A 13,554-nucleotide genomic window follows, 5' to 3' on the forward strand; every position below is an offset into this window, starting at 1 on the left:
AGACATCACAGCAGTTGGGTTATATGGCTGCTATTGCTTGAAGAGCTGCCGCTGCTGAACGTGACGCGGATCTGACACGCATGCTCGTAGTTTCATTCGCAGGTGTGAGTGGGGTGGCCAACCCTAGCTCCGCCCCGCTTTTAACTGCCTTAAATATTTTTAACGCGTTAAACTGGAAAAATGAATCGCCTGTGTTAACGTGCAAATGTTGACAAGACTATATTTATTATGACATGTGAAAAAGTAGAGCTATAAATAAAAACAGTATATTGAGCGGAGTCAAAACAAACCCCACCCACCGCTTATCACAAACAGTGTTGGGCAGTAACGCGTTACTGTAACTTCGTTACCTTTTTAGAAGCAGAGTAATAGTTACAAGCCGAGGTCCCTATACGTTACTGCCGCGTTACATTGCTGACAGAATGCAGTGTTTTATAATCTAGAGATTGTAAAAAAGGATGTAGCACACGCACTGTCGAGTCCAGTGCCAGTGGATTAGAGACCTGCACTCCCGCGAGACCCGATGCAACAGTGCGGCGCTGGACAAGTTGGGCGAGTGCTGGTGCGGGCGGGTAGACACTCGTGTTTGTGCGGGATGCGGGAGAGTAAAATGATTCATGGGACTCCCGCAAAATAGAAATATCTGAACATAAAATATCTCAAACAAATAAATTATTCACCTTTTGCACAAAAGCAACAAGAACTAATATAAAAATATAGCTGCATGCAGCAATTACGGGGCCAAGCACTACAGACGCAAGCATCAGACCAACTGCAGCAATGAGTCATTAAGACCATTTTGAGATGATTTTAGTCAAAATGGCTGAAAAATCCTAAATACAACCACTAGTAATATGATTTATTGGCTTATCACTTTTGACCAGTAGGTGGCGCTGTTATCCAATGCATGACGGCGGTTCTCAGCATCATTATAATACACAAATTTCAATCGCGGCTGGCTTGACCGCGGTGATCCACTGCAGATGTGTCATTGCAGAATGCATTTAGCGCGGACTGAAATGCACTCGTTCTTGGAATTTCTTGGAATGTTGCTTTAACTTTCAACTACCTGTAAAACTGCGTCGATGTTATAGCTGAAGAACAGAACGTTTTTATAAATCACAATCTGTATTCATTTCCAGCGGGGGAAATTGTAAAAAATGAGGCTTCTCTGTAATTCGCTTGCAGGGATCTTGTTTTTACTCGACCAGGGTAAGACATTAATTTGTTACATTCACTCTCCCGAACCCGAGTTCTTTGACCGTAGGAATCTGTAGCGGGGTCATTCCTGTTATACAGTGACTTTTATGTCTCAATGATTTATTTACTCATACTTTCTCTAAAATGAGTCACATATTTATAAGATATGGCTTAAATTGTATATTTAGGTCTTCTTTATCACTTAAACAGAGATAATAGACATTATAAATACTATTTTGTATTTTAAACACCTTTTTATTGATATATGCATTCAATTTTATTATATCCTCAGTGCAAAGTAATCAACTTCTACCAAGCAGTGGCGCCCCCAGAAAAATTTAATAGGGGTGGCCAGATGAGGCCACAGTAAATCTTGGGGTGGCACATCAAAAGAAAGAAAAAAAAAAGGGTTTGCAATACTGACAAAAAATGATTTCTCTGGGATTTTAGCGATAACGATAATTAGACAATATTTTGCTGAGTGTGTTATTGTGCTGATATCTTGTTTCTAATTGTACTGACAGCTGACTCCAGAAAGCACATAATTTGAAGTCAATATGAGCCTAAAATGCAAAATATTAACCCTGATTAGGCATAGAAAAGATCAATTTCCAGAAGCATGTTTATAAACAAAATTTGAAAGGTTCTATGTACACACAGTTATGAAAATGTTAAATACAGTTAGAAAATAACATTTGTTGTTTTATTTATCATATGTTATCATATGTATTGTTTTATTTTAATGTGTTTTTGTAAAGCCATAATTTTGTTATAATACTTTGTGGTGTTTGCTTTTTGCAGGGGTGTAAAATTAATTTTAATGTATTACTCAAAAGTGCTTATGATGTGCAAGAACCAATGAGGTTTATTTTCACGCATCAACCACACACATTATGAAATGTCATGCCAAATATTGGCTCATTTTGGATTTCATGAAAGCTACACATTCCAAAAAAGTTGGGACAGGTAGCAATAAGAGGCCGGAAAAGTTAAATGTACATATAAGGAACAGCTGGAGGACCATTTTGCAACTTATTATGTCAATTGGCAACATGATTGGGTATAAAAATAAGCTCTCATAGTGGTAGTGTCTCTCAGAAGTCAAGATGGGCAGAGGATCACTAATTCCCCCAATGCTGCGGCGAAAAATAGTGGAGCAATATCGGAAAATAATTTCTCAGAGAAAAATTGCAAAGAGTTTGATGTTATCATCACCTAAAGACAACAATATCATCCAAAGATTCAGATAATCTGGAACAATCTCTGTGCGTAAGGGTCAAGGCCGGAAAACCATACTGGATTCCTGTGAACGTCCCTTAGACGGCACTGAATCACATACAGGAATGCTACTGTAATGGAAATCACAATATGGGCTCAGGAATACTTCCAGAAAACATTGTCGGTGAACACAGTCCACTGTGCCATTCGACATTGCCGGCTAAAACTCTATAGGTCAAAAAATAAGCCATATCTGAACATGATCCAGAAGCGCAGGCATTTTCTCTGGGCCGAGGCTCATTTAAAATGGACTGTGGAAAAGGGGAAAATTCGTTGGTCAGACGAATCAAAATTTGAAGTTCTTTTTGGAAAAATGGGACGCCATGTCATCCGGACTAAAGAGGACAAGGACAACCCAAGTTGTTATCAGCGCTCAGTTCTGATGGTATGGGGTTGCATGAGTGTGTGTGGCATGGGCAGCTTACACATCTGGAAAGGCACCAGCAATGCTGAAAGTGGATGCCACACAGTGGTAAACATGGCCTTCCCACAAATACTTCGTCTCTTTCAGGGAAGACCTTGCATTTTCCAACATGACAATGCCAGACCACATACTGCATCAATTACAACATCATGGCTGTGTAAAAGAAGGATCCGGGTACTGAAATGGCCAGCCTGCAGTCCAGATCTTTCACCCATAGAAAACATTTGGTGCATCATAAAGAGGAAGATGCGACAAAGACCTAAGACAGTTGAGCAACTAGAAGCCTGTATTAGACAAGAATGGGACAACGTTCCTATTCCTAAACTTGAACAACTTGTCTCCTCAGTCCCCAGACGTTTGCAGACTGTTATAAAAAGAAGAGGGGATGCCACACAGTGGTAAACATGACCTTGTCCCAACTTTTTTGAGATGTGTTGATGCCATGAAATTTAAAATCAACTTATTTTTCCCTTAAAATGATACATTTTCTCAGTTTAAACATTTGATGTGTCATCTCTGTTGTATTCTGAATAAAATATTGAAATTTGAAACTTCCACATCATTGCATTCTGTTTTTTATTCACAATTTGTACGGTGTCCCAACTTTTTTGGAATTGGGTTTTTGTATATATATAAGATACTGTGCAGAACCCTTAAGCTCCCAGTCAGTGGTAGAGAACTCGAGCTTAGAGGTTAAATAAATAAATAAATAAATGCCATCCACTAGGCTGAGTGGGGAAATATTAAAATATTTAATACAATTAACATAGCATCCTTTTTTTCCATCATAATTATCATCATAATAATAAACACAAAAAATGGCATCACTGTCCATTACTGTTCCTTCTTGTGGTGGTTTTTGTGTTTGTTTGTTAATCTAGTTAATCCAAATGATTTATAACATCTTTACTTTTAATCAAATATAAATAAATAATAATAAAAAAATCATTTATTATGTCTGTTCTCTCTAATTTGTAATTATTTCTCTAGCCATCTGAACAGATAATTGTTTTGCCACCATGATTGATTGTTATAAGGAACCACATAGCTATTTTTGTGTCCCTCCACCAAAGGAAATCTGTATTATTATTATTATTATTTTATATATATATTTATATTTATATATATATATATATATATATATATATATATATATATATATATATATATTTTATTTTTTTTTAAAGCTGGTATTGTTTTGAAACAATATTAAATAGGTGCAGTTCCACACATTACAGATGGGAAACCATGCAGGACAATGATGGAAAGCTTGTCCACCGTTAGAACCTGTTAACACTGGTGTTCCAGAAGTCATAGATCCTCTTCTGACTATTATTAATTCCTCATTGTCATTAGGATATGTCCCTAAATCGTTCAAACTGGCTGTTATTAAGCCCCTCATCAAAAAAACACAACTTGTCCCCAAAGAACTAGTTAATTATAGACCGATCTCGAATCTCCCTTTGCTGTCCAAGATACTAGAAAAGGTAGTATCCTCATAATTATATTCCTTCTTAGAGAAAAATGGTATCTGTGAGGATTTCCAGTCAGGATTTAGACCGTATCATAGTACTGAGACTGCTCTCCTTAGAGTTACAAATGACCTGCTCTAATCATCTGATCGTGGTTGTATCTCTCTATTAGTGCTATTGGATCTTAGCGCTGCGTTCGACACTATTGACCACAACATTCTTTTGCATAGACTAGAACACTTTATTGGCATTAATGGAAGTGCATTAGTATGGTTTAATTGTACTTATATGACCGCCATCAATTCATAGAGGTATCATATCGATCACAAATGCAATATGGAGTACCTCAAGGCTCAGTACTAGGGCCGTTACTCTTCACACTTTACATGTTACCCTTGTGAGATATTATCAGGAAACACGGTGTTAGCTTTCACTGTTATGCTGATGATACTCAGCTCTATATTTCTTTGCGGCCTCGCGAAACATACCAATTTGAAAAACTAACGGAATGCATATACGATATAAAAAACTGGATGACGAGTAATTTCTTGCTGCTAAATTCTGAAAAAACAGGTGTTAATAAGGACCCTCTGAATGTAAAAACCTAGAACGCTGTCTAAGACTTGATGGCTGCTCTGTCAGTTCTTCGTCATCAGTTAGGAAACTTAGGTGTGCTATTTGATAGCAATCTTTCCTTAGAAAGTCACGTTTCTAGCATTTGTAAAACTGCATTTTTCCATCTCAAAAATATATCTAAATTATGACCTATGCTCTCAATGTCAAATGCTTATTACTTATAAAGCCCTGAATGGTTTAGCACCTCAGTATTTGAACAAGCTCTTGTTACATTATAGTCCTTCACATCCACTGCATTCTCAAAACTCAGGAAAAATAATAATACCTAGAATATCAAAATCAACTGCGGGCAGCAGATCCTTATCCTATTAAGCACCTAAACTCTGGAATAACCTACCTAACATTGTCCGGGAGACCTATCTCTTTTCAAATCCGTTAAAGGATTTTTAGGCTGCATTAATTAGGTAAACCAGAACCCATAACATCTGATGTACTTGCTACATCGTTAGAAGAATGGCATCTACGCTAATATTAGTCTATTTCTCTCTTATTCCAAGGTCACCGTAGCCACCAGATCCAGTCTGTATCTAGATCAGAGGGTCACTGCAGTCACCCGGATCCAGTACATATCCAGCCCAGATGGTGGATCAGCACCTAGAGATGACCTCTACAGCCCTGAAAGACAGCGGAGACTAGGACAACTAGATGAGCCGCAGAGACAGATTCCCTGTAAAGACCTTATCTCAGATGACCACCGGGACAAGACCACAGGAACCAGATGATTCTTCTGCACAGTCTGACTCTGCTGCAGCCTGGAATTGAACTGCTGGTTTCATCTGGCCAGAGGATAACTGGCCCCCGCCTGAGCCTGGTTTCTCCCAAGGTTTTTTCTCCATTCTGTCACCGATGGAGTTTTGGTTAATTGCCGCTGTCGCCTCTGGTTTGTTTAGTTGGGGACACTTCATTTACAGCGATATCGTTGACTTGATTGCAAATGATTGCATAGATACTATTTAAACTGAACTAAGATGAATGATGACATCACTGAATTCAATGCATGCCTTTAACTGACATTTTGCATTATTGACACACTGTTTTCTTAATTAATGTTGTTCAGTTGCTTTGACACAATCTTTTTTGTTTAAGTGCTATATAAATAAAGGTGACTTGACTTGACTTATACTCCATTCCACCCTGTTATGCTCCTTTCCACCCTGTTAGACAAGAATTTGACAGCAAAGTTAAATGTTTGGCATACTTTTGTCTTATTTTGTGAGGCGAGGAGCACTAACAGCATATGTATGTTTTTGAGCAAATTTTTTTATTATTTGCCACCCTATTGGCAAAAATGGGCACACCAAAGTAACTGTTCTTAATAATTAAGATATATTCTATTCATCAATAATTATATTGTTATTGTTTGGAAAAAAATATATAATAATAAGATGGCATAAGGGACATATACTATACAAGAGAAGCTCATTATTGTTTAACATTTACATTATTTCCATGTTGTGATAAATATCTGTATGTCCCTAATAGGGTGGAATATTTTCATGGCTAGTGTCTGAACAATCTACCCATAATTATTATTTTTTGAGTCCCCGAGCTTGACCAAAACATGTCACTGTTTTGGTAGAATGCAAAAAACATAAAAATCATGTACCTTTTTTCCCAACACTTATGAAGCCAAAATGTTACCACATACCAGGAATTACCCAGCAACAGACTGTGTTTAAGGTGACAACAGCACCTGCCAGAGTAACATAATTTGTGTAACGGTGTTAATGATAAAAAAGGAACATAACAGCTGCAATGCAGTTTAGATCAGTTTCAACGGCCTTGTAAGTAATCAGGCCAATATAAAAACGTATCATGGCATCATACCGTCAGTAAATGTAGATACACTTTACATAAACGGACCAAATCCTAAATATCTTATTAATCTAGGAATTTTTCTCTACTAAAAATCTTCATGATATGTAGATAAAAGATTTTCACAGCAATATTGTAGCAGTGTTTTTTATTGTTTGGTTTAATTTTTTTTTCTTCAGTTGCATCTGGTGTTGGATCAGATAAACTGTCGGTGTCAGTGATGGAGGGAGATTCAGTCATTTTTCACACTGATGTTAAAAGAAACCAACAAGAAGATATTAAATGGTATTTCAGCAGCACTCGCATCGCTCAAATCAACGGAGCTCTCGGTTTTATCTGTACAGATGTTCAGTGTAATAAAGGTACTGAGAGATTCAGAGACAGACTGAAGCTGGATCATCAGACTGGATCTCTGACCATCATGAACATCACAAACACAGACTCTGGAGATTATAAACTGAAGATCATGGGTAGCACCAGCAGCAGTGAAAGAACCTTCAATGTCATTGTCAAAAGTGAGTCATCAATATATTTAATATATGTATATATAAATATTAAGAAAGGGCTTGTTGCTTTCATCTTCACAGTTCTTTCATGTTGAGTTTGTCATTAATTCCAGCAGAAGATCATCCAGCAGCTGCTGGTTTGTGTTTCAGGTGTTCCTGCTGCTGAACGAGATGAAGTGAAGACAAATGAGGGAGAATCTGTCACTTTAGATTCTGGTGAAAGAAGAAAACCAAATGATGTGATGACATGGTTTTTTAAAGACACTCTCATCGCTCGAATTACTGGTGATCCCAATAAAACCTGTACAGATGTTCAGTGTAAAGATGATGCCGAGAGATTCAGAGACAGAGTAATGGTGAATCAGAATCAATCTCTGACCATCACAAACACCAGAACCACAGACTCTGGACTTTATACACTGCAGATCAGCAGCAGCAGCAGCACCAGAGTGAGAGATTCAGTGGTCACTGTCTTTGGTGAGTATATAATTCAGTCATTCAATGCATTTTCTTTGAGGAATTAAAAAAAAAAAAAAACAGGTTGCCTGTGGATGAGTATCCAGAACAAGGTTGTCTGGCTCCACTTCACAGTTGCCGAGTGAAAGGAGAGTTTTATAATGACAAGACACGCATTTATACAACACTTTAATCAAAAGGAAGAGCCGCTCGTTCCATGCGTCATACATGATTACTGCGTCATTGTTTCAGTTTCCTGGTTCAAACCGATCAAGTGTTTACATGCACTCTCATTTGTATTAGAAGAGGAATAAATCACCCCCTTCAATCCGATCTAAATTTCATTCCGATCAATCTCAATCGGATCAATAAAGGTGTTTGCATGAAGGCTTTTCAGTCAGATTGAGCCATCAATCCGATTACAAATGGATTATTTGGTTGCATGTGAACGTAGCCAATAACTGTCTGTCTTTATCTGTTTCAGATTCAGGGTTGTCTTCAGCTGCTGTAGCAGGAATAGTTGTTGTTGTTCTGCTTGCAGCCGCAGCTGTGATTGCTGGTTTGATTTACTGTCGCTCCAAGAGATATAGAAGAGCACCACAGCATGTAAGTTTTTCACACAGCTGATGATTTACTAAGGGAAGACACAACTTTAAAAGAGAAATGGTTTTAATTTTGATTTTAATTTTGATCTTTTAATTATGTTTTTAATGTAGGATGTAACATAAATGTACACTATGAATACTTTTTTGTCCTTTATTATTATTGCCACAGAAGCAGATATTCACCAATAATGTACCGTCAAAAATGGTCACAACCCTCAAATAAACTAAATAGGAATAATGAATAAATAAATAAATAAAACAAAAGGTTGAAAATTTTCAGAGAGCAAGTGTGTTTAAAAATGACAATACAACAGTTCAAGCATTTTAGATGTGGTATAGAAATCATAAATACTTCAAATTTTCAAATGTGTATTGCTGTAATACACAAAAGATGACAGCTTGATGCAGTTTTAGACACTGTTTTAAATATTTATGGGAAGTTAAAAATGTTTTGTGTGTGTGTGTGTGTGTGTGTGTGTGTGGTGTGTGTGTGTGTGTGTGTGTGTGTGTGTGTAACTGAGACATCAGTTACTTTTACCATTTATGAATCCATCTTTGAATTTCTTTGATTTTTTTTTCTTTTTTTTTTTTCATCAGGAGAATATTGTTAGATAGTAAAGACATTGCTTTGAAGGACACAGGACATCCTTAAATCAGTATCAGGCTGAAGCTGCCTAAAAAAAACTATGAAACATAATTTATAATTTTGATACTGTTAGATTATATTATGCTCTCTGCCAGATGTTTTTGTGCCTCTCTGCAATCCCTCCTCCCTTCTTACTCCTTTTCTTCTGTCTTGCTCCCTCCTCCCTTCTGTGTTCTCTTTCTATACCTCAATGTATGCGCACACATGCATATTTCCTCATGAGTTCAGATGTTCAGACCAGGACGGGGGCTATAGGCCCGAAGATTATTGAGTTCGGTCTGTCCTTCTGCTCAGAGTTGAAGTATCCTTGGCCAAGTATATGCCTAATATGTCCAGAACTTCCTGGCCATACTTCCATTCTATATAACATACAGATGTACGGGCTCTAGTGTGAATGTAATAATAAACGGGGAGTTTGCTAGACATTCCTATATTATGTAGTATACAGTGCTTATTGGATAAACCACTACACCAACCCTTGCAATGCTACTATATAATGTGTGAATGTAATAATAAACGGGGAAGAAGTTTGTGAGCAGACTATGGCTTCATGTTCATTTACTTCTTTCCATGAGCTCATGCAAGGACTGAGAATGGTCGGACGGCATCGAAAAGATAAAGACAGAATTATGTGCTATTTAACAGATACTTTCATTTAAAGGGACACTAAAGAGAATTTGGGGGATGGAGAGAAGAGGATCTGCTGAAATTTTACACTGAAATCAGAGTAATTGTGTCATGAGTCCTGGATTTCAATTACAATTTAAAAACTGGTTTGTTGATGTTGTAAAGTCTTGTAGTTTTCAACTGAAAGATCCAACAGCAGCTGTTGGTTTGTGTTTCAGGTGTTCCTGCTCAGTGGCATGCACAGACCTCCCGAGGTGCAGGGGCGAAATGGCGTTACGAGGGCACAGTCGCAGACTGGTGGCGGGGGTTTAGAGTCTGTATAGGTTTGTTCCCCCTCGGCTATAGGGGTGGGCAAAATTATAAAAATATAACGATTCTATATATATACTCTATATCTATATATATATATATATATATATATATATATATATTTAGAAATATAAATATATAAACACAAATATTTTTCATTTTTTTTTTTCTATTTTGAAATATCATGATTTTATCACGATTCTTTGTCATGTTGGTTTTTCTATTTTGCAAGCTGTTTAAGCATCACAGCCAAACTAATTTCCCTATAAAGCCTTTTAAGGGAACAAAATATGAAAAAGTATGGCGGATATTTAGGCCAAAGTGCATAGGTAAAGATAAAAATCTTTGTCATTATTTTTATCTTTGTTATTAAAAAATGAGAACAAAGATACACATTACAAATACAGATATTATACAAATATAATAAAGTGTTTTATTTTCAGGTACAATATGTGTATTTAGCAGGAGCATTAAAAAAAATTGAATGAACAAATATAAAAATAAAGCACTATGTACACTGATTCTTGTAAAAGCAACTGTATTAAAGTTTTTCAGTCAGGAGTTTTGAGTGATTTTTTTCTCTGTGTGTTTGGAGTTTTACATTATTATTATTATTATTATTATTATTATTATTATTATTATTATTATTATTATTAACATTAAAAGAATAATTCTGATTCTGATTCTGGTAATTCACCCAAAAATTAAAATAGTGTTTTATACCTTCATGTACTTTTTTATACCTTCATGTACTCACTCAAAAGTTGTTTAAAACCTGAATAAATTTCTTTCTTCTGCTAAACATAAACTCTATTTTAAAGAAGGTGGAAAACCAAACAGTTGCTGGTTCACAGTGACATCCATTGTGGGTTTTTTTTTTTTTCCTACCATCAAAGTCAACCAGCAACTGTTTGTTTACACAGATTCTTCAAAATATCTTATTTTGTGTTCAGCACAAGAAAGAAGTTAATATAGGTTTAGGACAACATGTGAGTGAATAAACAATGACAGAAAATAAATTTTAGGGTGAACTATCCCTTTAAATCGGCAGCATGTAGCCTACTGTCCCTTTAAGACATCTAATATACAGAAAAGCATCTGTTTCTTTCGGTTGTTTACTTTCATTTTAAACATATCCAACTGAGTCTACACATAAACATTGTGTGTTTTGACAGTATTAGCACAAACATAACTTAGTTCAGCAATCAGGTACAGTGTGAAGGGCTTTTTTTCGTGCTCAGTTGGATATGTGTGCTCAGAAAAACCGCACGTCAGAAAAGCACACGAATGAAACGTTTACATAACCAGTAAGGCTTTAAAGCAGATGCCAAAAAATGTTGTTTTGTGAATAAGTGCAGTGTCCCGTGAGAGTGCGGACCGAGGGCAGACCGGACCGCAAGGGCACTTTAGCGTCGGATCTCAAAGGGGCAGGGGCTTGAAAAAGGTTTTGATCCACTTCAAATGTACATCTCAGTAAATTAGAATGTCGTGGAAAACTTCATTTATTTCAGTAATTCAACTCAAATTGTGAAACTTGTGTATTAAATAAATTCATTGTACACAGATTGAAGTAGTTTTAGTCTTTGGTTATTTTAATTGTGGTGATTTTGTCTCACATTTAAGGAAAACCATCTCAACAAATTAGAATACTTCATAAGACCAATAAAAAATAAAAATAAAAAATAAAAATCCTTTTTAGTGAATTGTTGGCCTTCCGGAAAGTATGTTCATTTACTGTAGCCTACATGTACTCGGTACTTGGTAGGGGCTCCTTTTGCTTTAATTACTGCCTCAATTCGGCGTGGCATGGAGGTGATCAGTTTGTGGCACTGCTGAGGTGGGAAGCCCAGGTTTCTTTGACAGTGGCCTTCAGCTCATCTGCATAGGTCTGGTGAGTTTGCTGCCCAAAAAACACAATGGACCAACACCAGCAGATGACATTGCACCCCATATCATCACAGACTGTAGTCAAGCACACCAAACAATGGTCATTTAACCAACTTTTGGTGCTTTTGGCAGTGTGGACAGGTGCCAAATCCTGCTGGAAAATGAATTCAGCCATATTCAAAAAGCTGGTCACAGAAGACTGAAGTGCTGCAAAATTTCTTGGTAAACGAGTGCAGTGACTTTGGTTTTCAAAAAACACAATGGACCAACACCAGCAGATGACATTGCACCCCATATCATCACAGACTGTGGAAACTTAACACTGGACTTCAATTAACTTGGCCTATGAGCTTCTCCACCCTTCCTCCAGACTCTAGGACCTTGGTTTACAAATGAAATACAAAACTTGGACCACTGGGCAACAGCCCAGTTCTTCTTCTCCTTAGCCCAGGTAAGACGCCGCTGACATTGTCTGTGATTCAGGAGTGGCTTAACAAGAGGAATACGACAATTGTAGCCAAATTTCTTGACACGTCTGTGTGAGGTGGCTCTTGATGCCTTGACCCCAGCCTCAGTCCATTCCTTGTGAAGTTCACTCAAATTCTTGAATCGATTTTGCTTGACAATCCTCATAAGACTGCGGCTCTCTCGGTTGGTTGTGCATCTTTTTCTTCCACACTTTTTCCTTCCACTCAGCTTTTTGTTAACATGCTTGGATACAGCACTCTGTGAACAGCCAGCTTCTTTAGCAATGAATGTTTGTGGCTTACCCTCCTTGTGAAGGGTATCAATGATTGTCTTCTGGACAACTGTCAGATCAGCAGTTAACACCATGATTGTGTAGTCTAGTGAACCAAACTGAGAGACCAGTTTGAAGTCTCAGGAAACCCTTGCAGGTGTTTTGAGTTGTTTGGCTGATTGGCATGTCACCATATTCTAATTTGTTGAGATCGTGAATTGATGGGTTTGTGTTAACAAGATGAAAATATAAAATTTATTGTGTGAAACTGATATAAAAGACATGTATTTCCTTTTACTTCATCAACAAAATTGTGTGTTTTTATTATTGTTCAAACAGACATCATGCAGGATTCAGCACAGTTATAAAGTGCAGATACTATGAGCATTGGACCTGTCTCATATCGGTGAGATCTGTAAGTCTAGATCTGAACAGTAGCATTAATACACTTTATATAATGATTATTAATTAATTGCATAGTTATTAATAAATTAATAGTAATCAATAGTAGTGTGAGAACAATTTTCCTTTGAACTGTCCATTATTATGATCACTGCAGAAGCATAAATAAAGTGTTTTATTAGGAGATCATATCTGAAATCCTCCCAATATTGCTCCGCCCCCAAAATGCATGAACACACAATGTCTCTTTATCAAAGGTGAAGTGAAGGTAGAAATAAGCAAAGATGATGAACGAAAGACAAGGAAGAACAGAAAAATGTAGAGACAGCCCACAAGATTATAAACAAGCAATGACAGTCAAAACAGTCTTGTTGCTATAGCAAACATTACAGGTGCAGCTGGTTATAGCAGCCTCATGCTCCACATGTTCAGGTCCTTTGTTTTTTTAAAACCATTAAAAAAACCCTCTCTGCCAGTTTTCCCGACTTTAAACATGTTAATACAATTCCATGGCTTTTCCAGGCCTGTAGAGCACAATTTTAAAATTGTCTG

General features: G+C 36.9%; 1 protein-coding gene across 2 annotated transcripts in view; it reads left to right on the forward strand.

Moving 5' to 3' along the window:
* The first annotated feature begins 931 nt into the window (after nt 1-931).
* The window catches only part of LOC109097371, a 453,088-nt gene continuing 440,465 nt past the window's right edge, over nt 932-13,554 (forward strand). For both annotated transcript variants that reach the window (XM_042748812.1, XM_042748811.1), the window contains exons 1-2: nt 932-1,212; nt 7,005-7,340. In XM_042748812.1, coding sequence (XP_042604746.1) covers nt 1,161-1,212; nt 7,005-7,340 — 388 coding nt within the window. In that variant the 5' untranslated portion in view covers nt 932-1,160. The remainder of the gene's footprint in view (nt 1,213-7,004; nt 7,341-13,554) is intronic.

Source organism: Cyprinus carpio, chromosome B22 (assembly GCF_018340385.1).
Source record: "Cyprinus carpio isolate SPL01 chromosome B22, ASM1834038v1, whole genome shotgun sequence".
Lineage (NCBI taxonomy): Eukaryota > Metazoa > Chordata > Actinopteri > Cypriniformes > Cyprinidae > Cyprinus > Cyprinus carpio.